Here is a 19,256-nt window from a genome sequence, read left to right as displayed (position 1 = left end):
TTTATTTTTAGCACATTTGTTTATCTATCATAATGTTTATCTTGTCCCAACAGGATCCTTATTACAGATTTAATGACCTGAACTACAGATGGATTTCCTTAGATAACTGGACCTACAGCACAGAATTTAAAATCCCCTTTAATCTCAGGTGTGTATATGTTTATATATACTGTATTATATATAGTATGCGCATATATACAATATTATGACAAGATTTTCTTTTATATTTTATGTCTGCTTAGGATGTATATCAGAGTTTAAATCAGATCAAACCTGCTATGGAAGTGATTGTGTAATTAATGTTTCATCTTATATGTGAGGACAGTGCCACTGCTCATCAGTCGTGACCTTGTGTTTTAGGGAACAATCACTCCAGTGGTTATACTGAAGTCACCTAAATCCCATCCTCCCTTTATACAAATGTCCTGGACCTCTCAGTATCTAGGAGACTATATTGATTGGCAGTATTTTTTGTGAAGTTATTTGTGTGTGTGTGTGTGTGTGTGTGTGTGTGTAGCCAAAGGAGAGATGCCAGGTGATTTAATCAATTACTTTCCACTTTGCTTTTGAGACAGGGTCTTTCTCTGAACTTTGAACTTTCCAATTTTGCTAGACTGGCCAATGGGTCATAAGGGTTCTCCTGCCTCCGCCTCCCCAGTCCTGGGATTGTGGGCAAGTGCTGCTGTGTCCACCTTTTATGTGGGTTTGTAAATTGTACTCAGATTTGTTTTTTGAGATTTTATTTATTATAATAATAATAATAAATACACTGTAAGTACACTGTAGCTGCCTTACGACACACCAGAAGAGGGCATCAGCTTTTATTACAGATGGTTGTGAGCCACCATGTGGTTGCTGGGATTTGAACTCAGGACCTCTGGAGGAGCAGCCAGTGCTCTTACCCGCTGAGCCATCGCTCCATCTCTCAGATTCTTATGTTTGCATGGCAATGCCAGTTGCCAAGTTATCTTCACAGGCTCCCCCACCACCTGTGTCTGTGTGTCTGTGTGTATGTGTGTGTGTGTTAGTGTCTGTGTGTGTATAGGGATGGCACTAGGATCTGAACCCAAAGCCTTTGCATTGAAGCACATTCCCCAGATCCATAGTATTGTTAGTGCTATATACCCATTGATATTGTTAATCCTGAGATTCTTGGGAGAAAAACCAGTTCCACCATTTTGGGCCAAATTTGAAGCAAGCTTTATTAAATATTAAGTACTGACCAAGAGATGGACTTTGGTCAAGACCAATCCCTGGAATTTCCAAGCTGAATGGCCCGGAGACACATGTGGCAGGGGTTTATAAAGACAAACCTATAGGCCACCATACTTTCCCACAAAGCTTTTGTTATATTGCAAGAACTACAACTCCCAGCATCCCAGAAGGTTTTCTGGTCCTTGGGCAGGGGGAGCTTACAGGTTAATTTTGATATTACTAGACTATGACCTTAACCTTAATTATGTGTGGCCATAAAGAAAAGTACAAGTATTGCTTTCAGTCGTGTTCTGTTATAAGAAAATATCTCTAGATGAAGCAGAATGCACGCAGATATACAAGCCATCATTATTACTAAATTTAAATAATTGTTTTGTATATGACTTTTTTTTTATATTATTTATTATGTCATTAAAATCTAAAGCCACGGGATAGGGTAAAGAGCGTGGTTAGTGTGCAAAAGGCCCTGGGTTCAACACTCAGTGCTGAGAACGAAGCCGGAATATTACGATCCATATTCTAGGAGATCCATGAAACACAGTGCTCACCTGGGGATGCAATCTACTGCGTTTCGTGCTTTCATTTCCAGATAACGCTTAAAATATTTCTCACAGGAATCCTCTCTCCTACTACATAGTGAGTTCCAGGTTACTCTGGGCTCCCTGAGACACCGACTCAAAACAAAAACAAAACTAAAACTAAAACAAAACTCACAAAAAAAAAAACCAGAAAAAAAAAATCCCATTTCACTTTGAAAGTCACACTTCCTAAATCCAGCCCGCTGGCTTCCGCACTCAAACAGCTTTAGGTCCCAGTAGCCACTGCTCTTCTTCATGTAACACTGAGCACTGAGGCGCCTCTACCCAAGCTTGTGCTGAGGGATGTGGGTTTGCCGCCGCGATTTTTCTCCACCGTCTTCACCCCATTATTTCTAAGTTTATCTGACATCTCTCTCAGTAGAATTTTTTCACTTCCCAGTTTCAACTTTGCCCAGAAAGTGCAGAATCCAATGTCTCGGGTTTGCCTTTCAGTCTCTGATCATGTGAGAGAACATGTTTTCTTCTCCAGGTGCGTTTTCTCAGGAATAGAAAGTCTGTTTCGCGGCTTCATAAATGAAACACCGCTTCACTGTGTACCCGTGACACTGGCCACACCACCCCTTGGCCCTGCCATGGACCCCCAACCTGTTCAATTTCTCCTTCTCAGCTCTTCAGCCCCACTGATGTGCCCGATTAAAAAGTCTGTCTTTAAAGTGATTGATTGAGGCTGTCAGGGTTCTGTGAGGCGGGGCGGCGCAGTTCTCAGGGTTCTGTGAGGTGGGGTGCGAGACTCCGGCTTTTCTACTTACCTGAACAAAAGCAGTTTTATAGAGCTCTGATCTTAGTAACATGAAATTTGCTTTATTTAAAGAACAATTCAATGGTCTTTAGTGTATTCAGAGTTTGGCAGTCATATCCTGGTTTTTCGTTTGTTTGTTTTCTTTGTTTTTTGTTTGTTTGTTTGTTTCAACTTGATGCTTGCTGGAGTTATCTATGGGAGTTATCACAATTGAGAACCACAATTTCTTTCTCTCTCTCTCTCTTTCTCTTTCTCTCTGTCTCTGTCTCTTTCTTTCTTTCTTTAGTTTTTTTTTTTACATTTATTTATTTATTTATTTATTTATTTATTTATTTATATGTATACTATCTTCAGACACACCAGAAGAGGGCATCAGATCCCATTACAGATAGTTTTGAGCCACCATGTAGTTGCTGGGAATTGAACTCAGGACCTTTTGAAGAGCAGTCAGTGTTCCTAGCCATCTCTTCAGCCCCCTTTTTTAGTTTTTTTGAGACAAAGTTTTTATGTGTAATAATATCCTTGACTGTCCTGGACTCAATTTGTAGACCAGGCTGGCCTTGAACTCACAGAGACCTGCTTGACTCTGCCTCCCTGCTAGGATCAAAGTCCTGCACTACCACAGGTTAGTGTGGTGTAAGAAAATGTAGGGCACTTTCTTTCTTTTTAATTAATTAATTACAATTTTACAACCCAATATCATTCCTTTCTCTCCTTCGAGTACACTCCCACGTAAGTCCTCCCCCCATTCCCCTTAGAAGGGGAAGCCCCCCTGTCTTAGTCAGGGTTTCTATTCCTGCACAAACATCATAACCAAGAAGCAAGTTGGGGAGGAAAGGGTTTATTGAGCTTACATTTCCACGTTGCTGTTCATCACTAAAGGAAGTCAGGACTGGAACTCAAGCAGGTCAGGAAGCAGGAGCTGATGCAGAGGCCATGGAGGGATGTTTCTTACTGGCTTGCTTCTCCTGGCTTGCTCAGCCTGCTCTCTTATAGAACCCAAGAGCACCAGCCCAAAGGTGGTACCACCCACAAGGGGCCCTCCCCACTTGATCACTAATTGAGAAAATGCCCCACAGCTGGATCTCATGGAGGCACTTCCCCAACTGAAGCTCCTTTCTCTGTGATAACTCCAGCCTGTGTCAAGTTGACACACAAAACTAGCCAGTACATCCCCTGAGGGTATCAACTCCCTACACATCCCCCACATCCCATCCCCACCTCCCTACCCTTTTCATCCTTCCCCCCCTTCCCCCCATCCCCACCCGTCTCATTCTCCCAGCCCCCGACCCTGCACATCAAGTTGCTGTGAGACTAGGCACATCCTCTCCCCCTGAGGCCAGACAAAGCTGTCCATTTAGGGGCGCAGGATCCACAGTAGGCAGGTAGGCCACAGGCTCAGGGACAGCCCCTGCTCCAGTTGTCTGTGGGACCTGCATGAAGGCCGAGCCGCTCTTCTGCTACTGTGTGCAGGGGACCTAGGTGCTGCCTGTGCTTGCGTTGTTGGTGGTTCAGTCTCCGGGAGCCCCCAAGGGTCCAGGTTAGTTGACTCTTTTGGTTAATTTTGTGGAGTCCCTGTCCTCTTTGGGTCCCTCAATCTTTCTTCCAACTCCTCTGTAAGACTCTCAGAGAGCTCCATCTACTGTCTGGGTGTGAGTCTCTGCCTCGCTTTCCTGCGGCTGTTAGGCAGAGCCTCTCAGAGAACAGTTATGCTAGGTTTCTGTCTGTAAATCCTTAAGAGTGTCAGGGATTGGTTCTTGTCCGTGGGATGGGCCTCAATTTGGGGCAGTCATTGCTTGGCCATTCCCTCAGTCTCTGCTCTGTCTTTGTCCCTGCACATCTTGTAGGCAGGACACATTTTGGTCAAAGGCTTTATGGGTGGGTTGCTGTCCTTTTTCAAACAGTTAATGTGGGAGGACTCCCCGGTGGTCCAGTATTGTACAAAAAAGTGGACTGAGCAAGCAAGCCCTGGAGAGCAAGCCAGTGAGCAGCATTCTTCTGAGGCTTCTGCTTCAGTTCCTGCCCCCAGAGCCTGCCTTCCTCCCTCGCTGATGGAGAGCGGCCTAGGTTGTAAACTGAGATTACCCCCGCCTCCCCAAGTCACTTTTGGTCAAGGTGGTTTTTTTCCTCAGCAATAGAAACCCTAATTAAATCAACCACCATCCATGACTCATCAGTTGTCATTTTTCATTCCCATCCCCTGTTCCTATCCCGGCCTAGACAGCCAGTACCAGCTCACTTTCCCTCTGTGTGGATGGGATGTAGCACTGTTCGCTGACAGAGCACATTGGAGACATTGGTTCTTTATCAAGGCTTCCTCTGTTTAAATAACCAAAATTCCTCAGTATCGCAGTGTCCGTCATGACCCAGTTCCTTGTTACTGCTGAAAAATATTCACTTTGTTGACTTCTGACTTTCTTTCTTATTCTCTTCTTTCACACACGGTAAACTTCTCTTAGCCCTTGTCCAATAGATCAAGAAGTTTGTTTGATTCCTGTGTATTTTAGGCTTGAATGCCATCCAGATTACAGACTTCAAATTCCCTGAGCAGAACTCTGAGCACAGAATTCTCCATCATTGGCCCTAGGTGGTGGTTAATGTGTTGTTTTGGATTTAATAGCTCTGACAAATGTTTTCTGTGTTGTTCAAGAACTCTGAAATAACTGGGAGAATCAACTTACTTGGAAATTATAATTTGCACTCTTGATTTTAAGGCAAAGCTCTGACTGACACATCAGAGGAACAAATGAGTTGGATCACACAAAGAAATTGCAGTTATGCCAAACCCACACTCCTGAAATCTGATGGCGTTAAGGTTAAGGGTGTATATTTTCCTGTGGAATCTTTACTTGGTTGCTTCTCAACTGATGACAAAGAGACTTATGTGAGTTAATGTTTTAAAATTCTTTTGTTGTCTCTTAGTGAATGGCAGAGAGTAAAGTTGATTTTTGATGGAGTTGATACAGTTGCAAAAATCCTGTTCAATGATGTCACTATTGGGAAGACAGACAACATGTTCACTGGATACGTGAGTACATGGCTCTAGATTCGAGAGAATGAGTGTGCTTTTGTGTTCTTGAATAGGGAAGGATAGTTGCGAGATTTGCCATAGGTCAAGTACAAGGCCTTTGAAACACTGGTAAATTACTGGGCCTCTTAGGTCACCCATTTGAAGGATGTTAGGGACAGTGCAAATCCCATGATGGTTCTGTGGGCCTTGAGGAAAGAAATTACAGCTTCAACTTGTTTGATGTTCACTCCTCAGTGGTCTGGTGATCCACATTCACGGGAAATGACAAGTGACAGACCATTTTAAAAGGAAATACGTTCTGGAATTGTATTTCCCTTCTGTTTCAAGGGTGTGCTTTGGAAAGCAAAAATAACTGATGACTTAGAAATATACACTGTGTATTTCAGGCGTCAGGTTGTTATATAGTGTCTAGGAGTCTTTGGCAGCCCAAGGCCATGTGCGCAAACCTCAGCAGACAGTCCAGGGCTGAAGATACTTTCTCTTGTGAATATTTCTCTAGGACCATATTTCTGTCAGTAAAAGTAGGAGAAGCCTGGAAATCCAAGCTCGGACAGGAGGTTGGAGTTGTAACTAAAGGTGCCCACTAAGTTCTCTTTCAGAGGGATTCCTTCTGTTAATGAGGCCAGCTCGAGATTTAGCTATCGCGTGTATCTTTCACCTAGTCTACCTTTCTCTAAAGTGTTACACACAAGACCAGGTCTTCTTCATGGCTCTGTATCCTCTTCTTCTGTCCTTCAGAGCTTTGACGTCACCAATGTGGTCAAAGACGTGAACTCCTTAAAGTTGCGATTCCAGTCAGCAGTGCAGTATGCCAAACAGCAGAGCACAGCTCACACTCGCTACCGGGTCCCCCCAGAGTGTCCCCCGGTGGAGCAGAAGGGAGAATGCCACGTTAACTTCATCCGAAAGGTAGTGAATGCTCTTTCAAGGGTGTGGGCTGCGGCTATGTGTCTGTCAGACTTGAAGGTTTGGAAACAAGATTTTCTGGATTTTTGTGGTGGATTCTCATTCTTCTAGGTTTCCTTCCTGAAACATGTTTCAGAATTTAGGTTAATACACACACACACACACACACACACACACACACACTGTGGATAGTAGAACCTGATGTTATATCCTAGGTTGGCCTAGAACTTACTATGTTGTTAAAAGAGGCAATCTCCTGCTTTAGCCTCCCAAGTCTTGGGGTTACTGGCATGAACCACCATGGGTAGCTGATAATAGGACTCTATAAATTATTATATTTTTTTCAGGCAGGGACTTATCTAGTCCTGGTGGGTTTCAAACTTGCTATGTACCCAAGGATGACCTCCAATTCCCAATCCATCCCTCACCTCTCTGCAGAGTGCTGAGTTTAAGGTATGCACAGTCTTGCTTGGTTTTATGAGGTCCTGAGGGTGAAACCCAAGGCTCTGTGCATGTTAGGCAGAGCCCTAAGATAATTCTTCCAACTGAGTTACAGTCCTGTCTCTATAAGTTATTTTATAGCGTTTATATTTATTAAAGTTGTTACCAGATGTGAAAACGTATTAGTGAGACTTGTGACTAGCAACCTGCTTGAAAGAAATATATTTTCAGCTGGGTATGGTGGTGCACACTTTAGCTCTAGTACTTGGGAGGCAGAGGCAGGTAGAGCTATGTGAGTTGGAGACCAGCCTGGTCAGCAGAGTGAGTTCTAAGAGAGCCAGAACTACATAGAGAAACATCCTATCCTCCATCATACCTCCCCCCAAAAAAGAAAAAATATTTTTCCTGAGATGTTCTCATATTTTACTGCTAGGATCTTAAAAACAGAATGGGAAGGTATAATCTACAGATGATTTTTCTTTGAGGTTTATTCTGTTCCACAGTACTTGAACATGTACTAATGCATACTTATTGTATTATAATTGTATGTAACATTTAGATTTGGTTGGTTGGTTGGTTTCTGTTTCTGTTTTTTGAGACAGTGTCTCACTATGTAGCCCTGGCTAGCCTAGAACTCATCATGTAGACCAGGCTGGCTTTGAACTCACAGAGATCTTCCTGCCTCTGATTCCAGAGTTCTGGAAGACATTTTAGCTTTTAGAAGAAAATGTTACCCTTCCTTATTCTCCACATCATTGTAAATCCTCTCTTGTCTCTGCTCCCTTCTCTGCTCAGCACGATGGTCACCTCCATCTTTTCTACTCCTCTTCTCCTTGTTGTCAGTCACTTCTCATCACCATGGCAATATGCTGCGTTGAACAGATTGGGGGTGGGCGGAGCATCTCTTTTGGTTTTCAGTTTCAAAAGTGTTCAGTCCGTGCTCTCTGGCTCTGTGCCTGTGGTGAGGTAGAACATCATGGTAGAAGGGAGTGCAGGACAAAACTGTTTACCGGAAGCAGAGGGATACTGAGGGAGTGACTGAGATAGGGTGTATTCTCATCAGTGATCTGTTCACTCCAACGGGCCCCACAGTCTACTTCCTGCCAATTTCCAAGACAATCTTTATTGTTTGCATGTGGGTCCAGTCACTTCTTTTACAGCATGCTGCTCCGTCACCTACCTGGTATCCCCACAACTCCATTTGCCTTCTTTCAACTAATTATCCATGGAGCAGTTGGCATGGTCTCTTTGGACAAAAATGACCACAGCGTCCTTTTCGGTTAAATAGAAACTGGGACTTCTTAGTTCATTCGTACTCAGGTAGGGGCTGATCGGTCCAGTTATGTTTTTCAAAGTTTATCATTTTTATCTTTCAACAGCTTGGCACCATCAGTAGGTTAATGTCGCATATCCTCTGACAGAGCACTTCACTTCCTTTCCCTAATTCAAGGTGGAAGAAAGAGACTTCCCTGCAAGAGAAGCTTCTTGCTGTTTTGTCCTGTGAATGGAACTCAGGGTCTTGCGTACACTTAAGCAAGCGCTCCACTACTGAGCCACATCTTTAGCTTGAAAGGCTTTCTTTCTTCCTTTTCTTTGGAAAACTCGTGTAGATACTTGGCCTTCCCAACTTCTGGCGCTCTATTTCTGTTATAACGCTTGCCATGCATCTACTATTCATTCAGTGTTCAACTTCCTCACTCATCTGTAAACATCATGAGTTGGAGCCGATTCAGCGCTGTGTGTTGATGTACCCAGCCTGAGTCACAGGGTGTCACAGGGACTTTCTGAATCAGTGAAAATCCTCATTGGCTGAAGGAATTAAGTGACTTGAAGTTTGATTGGGATGCTGAATATTGTGTTCTCTCCTTGCTTTCTGTCTTACCTGGGGTTATCATTGCTGCAATGAAACACTATGACCACATGCATCTTGGGGATGAAAGGGTTTATGTCACTCACAGTTCCATGTAACAGTTCGTCATCAAAAGCAGTGAGGGCCTGAGCTCAAGCAGGGCAGGAACCTGGAGGCAGGAGCTGATGCAGAGGCCGTGGAGGGGTGCTGCTTACTGGCTTGCTCCCCATAGCCTGCTCAACCTGCTTTTTTTGTAGAACCTAGCACCACAAGCCCAGGGGTGGAACTGCTCACCATGGGCGGGACCCGCTCACATAATCACTAAGGAAATGCCCTGCTTTCCTGCCTGTATAGCTCGATCTTTTCGAGGTACCTTGCCAATTGAGGTTCCCTCCTCTCAGATGACTGTAGCTTGTGTCAAGTTGACATAGAACTAGCTAGCACACCCTACAAGGCTAGCAGAAGATCTAAACCTATCTATGTATCTATAAATGTTCTATAAAGATCCTCAGGGTGGATTGCATTTCATATGTAAAAATCCGATACCCAAGGGCTGAGTTTAGATAGGTGTGGGTGCTGGGAAGTAAATCTAGTTCTTGGTCTTGCTTTTTCTTTTCTTTTCTTTACTTTTTTAAAAAAGATTTTATTTATTTCATGTATATGAGTACACACTGTAGCTGTTTTTAGACACACCAGAACAGGGCATTGGATTCCATTACAGATGGTTGTGAGTCACTGTGTGGTTGCTGGGATTTGAACTCAGGACCTCTGGAAGAGCAGTCGGTGCTCTTAACTGTGGAGCCATCTCTCCAGACCCTTGCTTTTTCTTAATATTTATTTATTTTAATTAAAATATAATTACATCATTCCCCCTCCCGTGTTTTTTCCCTCTATCCGTACCCTGTTCCTCTCTTACTCCCTTTAAAATCTATGACCTCTTTTTCCTTATTTTATTAAGTATGCATATAAAAATGCATAAATGTATAGACACAACCTGCTGAGTCTGTTTAACATTGCTTTTTTGTACATGATGTCAGGGCTAACCACTCGGTGCCCTTCAGCCAATTAGTGAATTCTCGCTCTCTCAGCAGTCACTTGAATGCTGTTGTCCTTTACTTAGGGGTGGGGCCCTGTGAAAATGTCCCCACTCACACCTATTGGTCTTTCATTGTCCAGGTCTTGTTTAGGGAGCTGTATTGTCACTGTCAAGGTCTCTGTGGGTACAGGGTCCCAGCAGACTTGCAGATCTTCTGGCTCTTCAAAGTTTGCTACCACCTCCTCCTTAACATTCCCTGGGCCTCAGGTGCAGGAGCTGTGCAGTGGCTGCCCTCATTGTGACTGGGAATCCTGCATCAGGTGTTCTCTGTGTTTTGACTAGTTTTGGTTTTCTGAGATGGTCTCTGTCTGCTGTGAAAAGAAACTTCTCTGGTGGGGGGTGAGAGCCACACTTGCGTTTTTCTCTGCAGTAGAAACATGTTTATCTTCTTCTGACATAAATACAGACTGAAGGAAATCATGCTTCAGTGAGAGCAGTGTGGCCCGATCTTCTGAACACACCGCCATCCCTGAGCTCAGAGCGCCTCTGTTCCGCCTCAGCTCTTCAAAGTGAACTCACAGTGTCATAGATTTCATTATCTTCAAAATATCTTTTATACTTAAGAAGTAAAAGAAAATTTTCTGCTTGATGGAATATTTTTAAGATATTTTTTAAAGACTTATTTATTATATATGTACATGAATACACTGTAGCTGTCTTCAGACACACCAGAAGAGGGCGCTGGATCTCATTACAGATGGTTGTGAGCCACCATGTGGTTGTTGGGAATTGAACTCAGGACCTCTGGAAGAGCAGCTAGTGCCCTTAACCGCTGCGCCATCCCTCCAGCCCTCCGGAATTTTTTTTTTTTTTTAATTTCTGTTTTTTAAGTTAAACTTAGCACACGAAGGTTTCATTTGGCAGTTCATTCAGGGGAGCTTTCTGTCTTGTGCTCAGCTGTTCCCTCACCCCCACTGCTCTCACTGTGTCCCCAGCCTGGCCTGGCGGTCCCCTCCCCCAGAGAGTCTCATTCCCTGTCTCTTCTTCCGTCACTTGGATTCTATTATTCTCTCTTTTCCTCTCACTTCACAGAATCATTTCTTACTAGTTGAACCTTTGTAATTGGAATTTTTTTTTTTTTTTTTTTTTTTTTTTTTTTTTTTTTTTTTTTTTTTTTTAGTGTCATGGTTCTCAGACAGATAGTCCGCAGACAAGATTAGGCCTCTCAGATAATTAGCTACTCCAGTCCGGAGTCTGAAGTGATGTGTGTGTGTGTGTGTGTGTGTGTGTACCTGGTATTCCTTTTTTTATTTCCCTCTGTGTAGCCTTGGCTAACTCAGATCTCATTATGTACACTAGGTTGGCCTAGAACTCACAGACTTTCATTTCTGCCTCTTCAGTGCTAGGATTAAAGGCAAATGATGCCACCACTGGCTTGTGTTTGGTATTCCTAAACAGGGACTAAACAGAGTCCATACGTCATGAGGTAGGGAATAAGGCTAGGTTTGTTTTTTTTTAAACATTTTAATAATATCTTTATTTTTCAATGAAGCTACTCATTCATTGAGTTGTTATGTTTAATAGAGGCGTGGTGAGGCGTAGCAGTATTTTGGAGCTTCAGAGAGAGTAAACATTTGCTGGGTGTGGTGGTCAATGCTTGGAGTCCTGGCACTTTCAGGCCTGGCCTGGAGGAGCACAGGACTGGGGTAGCCTGGGTTTCATAGTGGTACTTGAAAGGCAAGCACTAAACAAACAACCAACCAAACAAACAAACAACAGTGCTCTGATATAGTGCGCTTTTGAAGAAATGAATGTAAAATAAAGCATAACTAGATTTTACGTTCTTCTTGATAAATTTAACTATGTCACTAAGGTTGGTATTTTGGTTATAATAATAATAATGTATAGCAAACAAGCCTACATTTCTCAGCCTATGTACAGTATGCCTCGGGCACCTGTAGCTCAGGGCGATTTAATCAAGCCATTACCTCGGTGTGACTGGGGCTGACAAGACTTCTGAGCTCACCCTGACTGTCGAGAAATTTTAGATCTACTGCTCAAATCTCTCACGCAGGCCTCCCACAGCGCTGCTCGGACACAGCAGCTGGTTTCCCTCTTGGCCAAGAGAGAGCACGGGACAGGGCCCCAAACAGAAGGGCCGGTCTTCTGTGATCTAATTTTGGAAATGACATCACCTCTGCCATATTCTATTCATAGGAAGTGGTTCTCTTTAAGTAGCGCATGCGCAAGGGAGGTGAGCACAGGAGGGCTTGGACGCGCGCATGTGTATACACACACACACACACACACACACATGCCTGACACCCAAACACAGTTAATTAGGAGCTGAACTGTTCCCCAAACTTGCTTGTGGAAGTCGTAACACCCCTCTGCTCAAGCATCTCAGAAAGTAACTGTAACTGGATTTGGAGTCCTGATCAAGCTAAGTTAAAGCAAGGTGTTTAGAGTAAGGAAATTTGGACAGCAGTGGGAGGGGTGGGGAGGCATGGTGGGACCGGAAGCCCAGGGATGCTGGTGTGGTGGGTGAGGCCCCGCCCCTCCAGGCCAGTGTTTGGCTATGGCATCATTAGTAAACTGCTATACAAGTGTATATGTAATCATAATTAAAGACAGAACCTTTCCTTTCTTACTTCTCGTTTAGGGAGAGTAGTCCCTAAAAAGGGGGAGTAGTCTGTAAGACCCTTTTCCTAATGTTTAATTTTTCAGGTAACCAGAACAACGTACCTCTCTTTCTCTTCCCCCGAAATTCCAGGCACAGTGCTCCTTCAGCTGGGACTGGGGGCCTTCCTTTCCCTCTCAAGGGATCTGGAAAGATGTTAGGATCGAGGCCTATAACATTGCTCACCTGGATTACCTCACGTTTTTGCCCATATATGGTAAGTCCAGATTTGTGAGTTCTTGAAAAGAAAAATTGAGTCTTCGCCTTCTCACAAAAAAGTTTATTTATAATTTGGAATATGATTATATTCTTCAAGGACTTCTTAAAATAATGCAGCATATCCATCTTATAAAAGTGTGAAATGCATGCAAATAGTTTGTCATGAAACTTACAGCATAAACCAGGTCTGTAGGTAGATACCTGCTAAAATATTTTATTGGGGGGGGGGTACCCAACAGGAAATGAGGGAAAGAAGGGAGGGAAGTTGGTTGGTTTGCTTTTGCTCTGCTCTCCCAGGGGCTGCCTCACCCCTGAGAGGGTCTCCTGCCCCAGCTACCCTTCCCCAGCGCCCTCTCCTACCCCACGCTGAGACAGCCCCACTCTCTGTCAGAGCTGTTTCCGCTGTCAGTTTCCTTTCACACTGATTTTTTTTCTTAATGTCGCATTGATAATGTGTATTTATTTGTTTCTAAATGTATTTTTGTGTGAGCATGTATACAGTGTAGGAATGAATACTGGCGCGCATGCGCAGCGGCCAGAGAGGGACCTCGAGTCGCCTGCTTCATCACTCTCCCTTGCCGACTTATTTCCTTGAGACAGGGTCTCTCTGTGAAACTGGAGCTATGCAGGTAGCCAGCAAGCACCAGCCATCCTCCTGTCTCCACCCTGCTCTCCAGCACTGGGGTTACTCACGCCCAGCTTTTTTCATAGGTGCTATGGCCTGACCTCATCATGTCCTGGGGTTTGCCCAGCAACGGCTCGCCCGGCGAGCCATCGCTCCAGCCTGTTTTTGGACTTGCTGAGCTGAGCAGGGCTGTTGATCTCCGTTTAGTGTTTGAGTCGTATCAGTGTTTGGAGTCGTATCCGCCGACTCAGAGGCTCTGCACTCTTGCCCTGTCCACACATAGATGCTCGCCTCAGCCCTGGCTCCGGCCCCCTCCTTCATTCTAGATGACCAGCCCGGGAATGGAGACACAGGCTGCTCCCTCAGCCTGACTGTGGCCTGCCTGGTGTACAGCTGCTCTGTACTACGGTTTCCTTTGGGAAACATAATGTAAAAACTGACAAGAATTTGTCAGTCCCGCTGAGTGTCTTATTGGCAGTTGTTGTTATATTGTTTATTCCTTTAGTTTCTACTTTGCCAGAGTCCTCCCTTAAAAGTGATTCATTTATACTAAGTTGCATGACGAGTCTCTAGTTCTTGCCCTCTGACTGCTCACTCGTGTATGTTACCTTCTCGCTGGCTTGTCCTTGTTTTGAGTGGATTCTGCCTGAGGTGTTTTGCTTTCGGTTCAGTTTTGAAGGTTTCCTCTAAATAGGCAAGGAGCTCGGCTGGCTGGTGAGTCAGGGCACCAGCCACATCAGGGCACCTATACACAGTCAGGGCTGTGTATCGGCCGTGAGCCTGCCTGTCTGGCCGGTTTCGCTGGCAGCTTCCTGAACATCAACTGCTTGAATCTGTCCTGTAAAACGAGTCTGGGAAAATGCATGGTGTTGGAGTTTACACATTCCGTGATGCAGAGGTCGCAGAACCTTTAAATGCGCGGGACCAGAGTTCCCTCTAATCTCTCAGTTTCTAGTAACGGATCAGGAGCGCAGAGCGCAGGAGACTGCCTGTGAGGGGGTCAACAGAAGAAAATCATTTAAGGCAGCTGCCTTTGAACAACCTTCTCTGCCCATGAGATGAACCACCTTCCTCTTACACAAGCAATGGCCCACAAACTGCAGACCATCCCATGCCTACCTGAATGTTCCCACCTCGTTAGTTCTTGTTTTTTTTTTTTTTTTTTGTTGTTGTTGTTGTTGTTGTTTGTTTTGTTTTTGAGACAGGGTTTCTCTGTGTAGCCCTGGTTGTCCTGGAACTCACTCTGTAGACCAGGCTGGGCTTGAACTCAGAAATCCACCTGCCTCTGCCTCCCAAGTGCTGGGATTACAGGCGTGCGCCACCACGCCCGGTCCCACCTCATTGGTTCTCAAGTCCCAGATGCCTCTCCCCATCTCTCACTGGGGCAGACATGGAGGTCAGAAGACAGCTCTGGGTGTCTGTCTGTCCTGGCCTTCCATTCCGTTAGTCTTCTCTTTGTTGGGTTGTACATCGGGATATCTAGCTGTGAGCTTCTGAGGAGTTGTTTCCCATCTCCGTCTTCAGTCTCACTGAAGATGAGGTTACGGGCATGTTCTACAGTGTCACAAGACTTCAGGGAATTCAAACTTGGGTTCTTACACTTGGGAGGCAAGTACTTTGCCTGCTGAGTGACCACACCAGCCCCGTCTGATGCTCACGGGTTGTACACCAGGTTGTCACCGAACTCACAGAGATCTGCCTGCCTCTGCCTTGTGAGTGCTGGGATTAAAGGCCTGCATTGTCAAGCTTCTGTCTCTCTCTTTAAGATGTTAAGAAATGTGTGTATATGTGTGTCTGCATGAGTTTATGTGCATCATGCATTTACTGGCTGGTTTTGTGTGTCAACCTGACTAGAGATGCATTTATGACAGAGAACAGAGCCTCCTCCACTGAGGAAATGCCTCCATGAGATCCAGCTGTAAGACACTTTCTCAATTAGTGATCAAGGAGGGAGGGCCCATGGTGGGTGGTGCCATCCCTGGGCTGATAGTCCTGGGTTCTCAGGCTGTGCAAGCCAGGGGTAGCAGTCTAGTAAGCAACACACCTCCATGGCCTCTTCTGCATCAGCTCCTGCCTTCAGGGTCCTGACCTGCTGGAGTTCCTGTCCTGACTTCCTTTGATGATGAACAGCAGTGTTGGAAGTGTAAGCTAAGTTAAACCCTTTCCTCCCCAACTTGCTTCTTGGTCATGTTGTTTGTGTAGGAATACAAACCCTGACTAAGACACATGTGCAAATGAGCATCATGAAAGTCAGTCTCCTGGAACTGGAATTATAGGAATTATAGACATTTTGAGCCACTTGATGTGAGTGCTAGGACCAAACCAGCTCCTCTAGAATAGCAGTCAGTACTCTTCACCACAGAGCCATCTCTCCAGCCCTTATGACATCCTGAACTCCTCTCTCTCTGTAGACCAGGCTGGTCTTCAACTCACAGAGATCTGAGTGCCTCTGCCTCCTGAGTGCTGGGATGAATATGTACAGCTAGACCCTGCCAACGGAGAATGTCTTGAGAATGCTTAAGAAACCCAGAACTTCACATGCACTGGGCAAGAGCTCTTTGGCTTAGTTACATTCTCCACCTTTCCTTAGAGGATTTTTTTTTTCAGTCATATGTGTTGCACACATACTAGGGACTCCTCAACCCTTTGACTGGGGCATGTCTGCTAAGTATTACTGTGACTTTCCATCCAAGCCAGACACAGGATTTCCCTTCCCTTCCCTTCCCTTCCCTTCCCTTCCCTTCCCTTCCCTTCCCTTCCCTTCCCTTCCCTTCCCTTCCCTTCCCTTCCCTTCCCTTCCCTTCCCCTCCCCTCCCCTCCCCTCCCCTCCCCTCCCCTCCCCTCCCCTCCCCTCCCCTCCCGCCTTCCCCTTCCCCTTTCCCCTTCCCCTTCCCTTTTCCCCTACCCCTTCTCCTTTCCCCTTCCCCTTCTTCCCTTCCTTTCCTTTCCTTCCCTTTCTTAACTCCCCTCCTTCCTTTCAAAATCCTGCATGAGTTTGTGAGCTGGCCTTGGGAAAACCCTAGCATGAGTCATTGTTTGGAACCACAGTCTGCCCTCCTGGATCACCTTCCTGGTTGAGGTCATAAGACTAAAATAAGCTGCAGTTCCTCCTGCATGGGCACAGGACACCAATGAGGAAGGAGGCTTCAGGCCAAGGCTGGCCTCACAGGGAGGGAAGGCCGGCCTTGCCTGTCCACCTACCTGTTCTTTCAAGAGCCCATTTCTTGTCTGGGCCTAGGGTGTAAGAACGAGGGAGGGCAGCACACCAGGTTTAGTCAGGTTGGGAGGGGCAGGTGCTGTACAGAATTGTGGGGTACTCCCTGCCCGGTTCTTCTCTCCTTGCCTCCCAGAACAACTTTCAAAACTATTTTGCATACGAGAGACTGAGGATCATTGGTTTATGTAGGAGCTGGTGACTTGTTGACTCCCGGAGAGATGCACTAGGAAGCTGTTTTCTAGGCATAGGTGGCGGCGCACAAGACAGAGGACAGCTTTATACACTATTCTAGTGATATCATAAAAAAAGGTTGGCTACCCCAAGTTCCTTAGTTTTCCATGTGCTAACTACAACTCTGTATAAAATACACAATTCTGGTTGTTTAGAATGAGGATGGTTTCTTCGGGGTGTAGCATCCCCATCCAGTATCCCCCCCCCCCCACCTTCCCTTCCCTCCCCTGCTCCCTGGGGTGGAAGCCCCATGGAGCGCTCACTGCTTAGCCCCTCTGCCACACCCGGATGTGGTGCACACTGCTTAGCACCGCCCCCACCCCCTGCTGTGGCAGCCCTGTGGAGCCGCTCACTGCTTAGCCACTGCTCTGTTCTTATTTTGCATGACTTCAGAGGTATGCATTAATGATGCACCTGTTGTTTTCTTCCTCTGCGCTGCAGATAACACTTCTCAGGCCTGGACTATTGAAATAGAGGCTTCTTTTGATGTCGTCAGCTCCGAGCCCGTTGGTGGCCAGGTGAATGTAGCCATCCCTAAGCTGAAAACATGGCAGACAAACGATATTGAACTTCAACGGGATCAAAGGATTGTTAAACTCCTTGTCAAAATTAGGAAGGTGAGTGACGTCACTTCCTGAGCCGTCCTGGGTGAATGCTTTTGCTGATCAAGGGAAGAAATGGTGGAGTGAAGGGTGGCGGCTATCAACTTTGTCTTGTATTTTCTAAAAGTTATTTTCTCACTGTTATTATTTTATTTATTTATTTATTTATTTATTTATTTATTTATTTTTGGTTTTTTGAGACAGGGTTTCTCTGTGTAGCCCTGGCTCTCCTGGAACTCACTCTGTAGACCAGGGTCTACAGAGTGACACAGAAATCCGCTTGCCTCTGTCTCCCAAGTGCTGGGATTACAGGCGTGCGCCACCATGCCTGGCTTGTTTTTTTATTTTTAAGAGTTTTATTTAGATTTTTTTTTTTTTAAAGACAAGATCGCACACTATAGCACAAAGTGAAACTCACAATGCAGCCCAGGGTGGCTTCTTTTTGTTTGTCTGTCTGTCTGTTTGTTTGACATAAGGTCTTACATTGTAGCCTAGGCTGGCCGTAAGTACCTCAGGCTGTTCTCCACCTTGCCTGCTTGTGGCTCACTTAAGAGATGAGATTTCAGGTTTACAGGTGTGTACCACCACACACAACATTTTTGCCTTTATTTTTAACTTTTCTTATATTCTGCGTATTAACCAATGGTTGGTTTTCTCACACTTGAGATTAATATAATTGGAAATATGTGATTAATTGCCAGTTTGTCTTCTAAGAAGTTAGGTACCTCTTTAGTTTTTCCCCAGTTACTCACAGTGTCTTTGCCCCTAATGTGGTCAGGGCTTCAGGGCCCAGTGTGGATCCCTTCCATTCTTTTCATTCTCGCTGAATGTTGGCATTTATTCCTCCGTAAAGCTCTAACCCGGGACTGAGGTTTCCTCATAGTTTGATCTGTCACTGTTTTATGATTCTGGTTAATGATTGTGAACTGGAAGGCAGAGCAGACGGACAGCAACTTGGAAGGAAGTAAGACTCCACGAGAGCACTGTCTCGGGCTTAGACGAGCAGTCAGCATCCAGGTCCAACTGCAGAGACCAGAGAATAAACACTGGAGCAGGGAACAGCTGGGTTTCCATGGCGTGGTGTTCTGCTGTGGGAATCTGCTGCGCTTCCAGCATTTTGCTTTAAATATTCTCCGTGGAGGGGCTCAGTCAGTAGAGTCATTCCCTGCTATGCATGAAGTCCTGAATTTGATGCCTGGCACCACTTAACTGTAGCCCTAGGATTCTGCAGGTGGAGGCAGGAACATCAGAAATGTATGGTCGTCCCCTGCTACACAAAGAGTTTGAAGTCAACCTGGGCTACAGGAGACCCTGGCTTGAAATGTGCAAACAAATATATAAATTTTGAAAGCAGCCATTCTGTGGCTGTGCTTTGGCAGAGTGTAGGCACGGAGACTTGTGCGGCTTCAGGACGCAGTGTGTGCTTCAGCGTTGAGAATTTCATATAACACACTGTTTTTGTAAGCATGTGTCTAAACATTACTTAGAATGACTTATTTCTTAAAAGGATGTTGCTGTGGAGACCTGGTGGCCTCATGGACATGGGAACCAGACCGGGTACAACATGACAATTCTCTTTGCTCTGGATGGAGGCTTGAAAATTGAAAAAGCAGCCAAGGTAAGTAAATAAACTATTTCATGGAAAGGAGATTATTACTTGATAACATAGCTACACTGAGATTCGAAAGAAAAGTAGTCATTACCAACGTTTACAATTCTCCCACCCAGAGTAATGAATAGCATTCAGGGTTTCCGGGTGTGTCATTGTGGGTTCCTAAATGCATCAGGCTTCTATTTTGGCCATAGCTTCTTGTGCTTCCCACTGTCTCTGTATTTCCTTTCTTTCTTAGTGCTAGGGTTTGAGCC

At 45.2% G+C, this 19,256-nt stretch overlaps 1 protein-coding gene across 1 annotated transcript in view; it reads left to right on the top strand.

The window, feature by feature from the left end:
• Positions 1 to 19,256, top strand: part of Manba (mannosidase beta) — an 86,263-nt gene that overhangs the window by 19,275 nt on the left and 47,732 nt on the right. The window contains exons 2-7 of the mRNA XM_052179181.1: positions 54 to 148; positions 5,476 to 5,581; positions 6,323 to 6,493; positions 12,590 to 12,713; positions 17,230 to 17,405; positions 18,898 to 19,008. Coding sequence (XP_052035141.1) covers positions 54 to 148; positions 5,476 to 5,581; positions 6,323 to 6,493; positions 12,590 to 12,713; positions 17,230 to 17,405; positions 18,898 to 19,008 — 783 coding nt within the window. The remainder of the gene's footprint in view (positions 1 to 53; positions 149 to 5,475; positions 5,582 to 6,322; positions 6,494 to 12,589; positions 12,714 to 17,229; positions 17,406 to 18,897; positions 19,009 to 19,256) is intronic.

This window comes from Apodemus sylvaticus, chromosome 4, assembly GCF_947179515.1.
Source record: "Apodemus sylvaticus chromosome 4, mApoSyl1.1, whole genome shotgun sequence".
Lineage (NCBI taxonomy): Eukaryota > Metazoa > Chordata > Mammalia > Rodentia > Muridae > Apodemus > Apodemus sylvaticus.
Note: the sequence above shows the minus strand (reverse complement) of the source record. Positions and strands in the feature narration are given on the sequence as shown.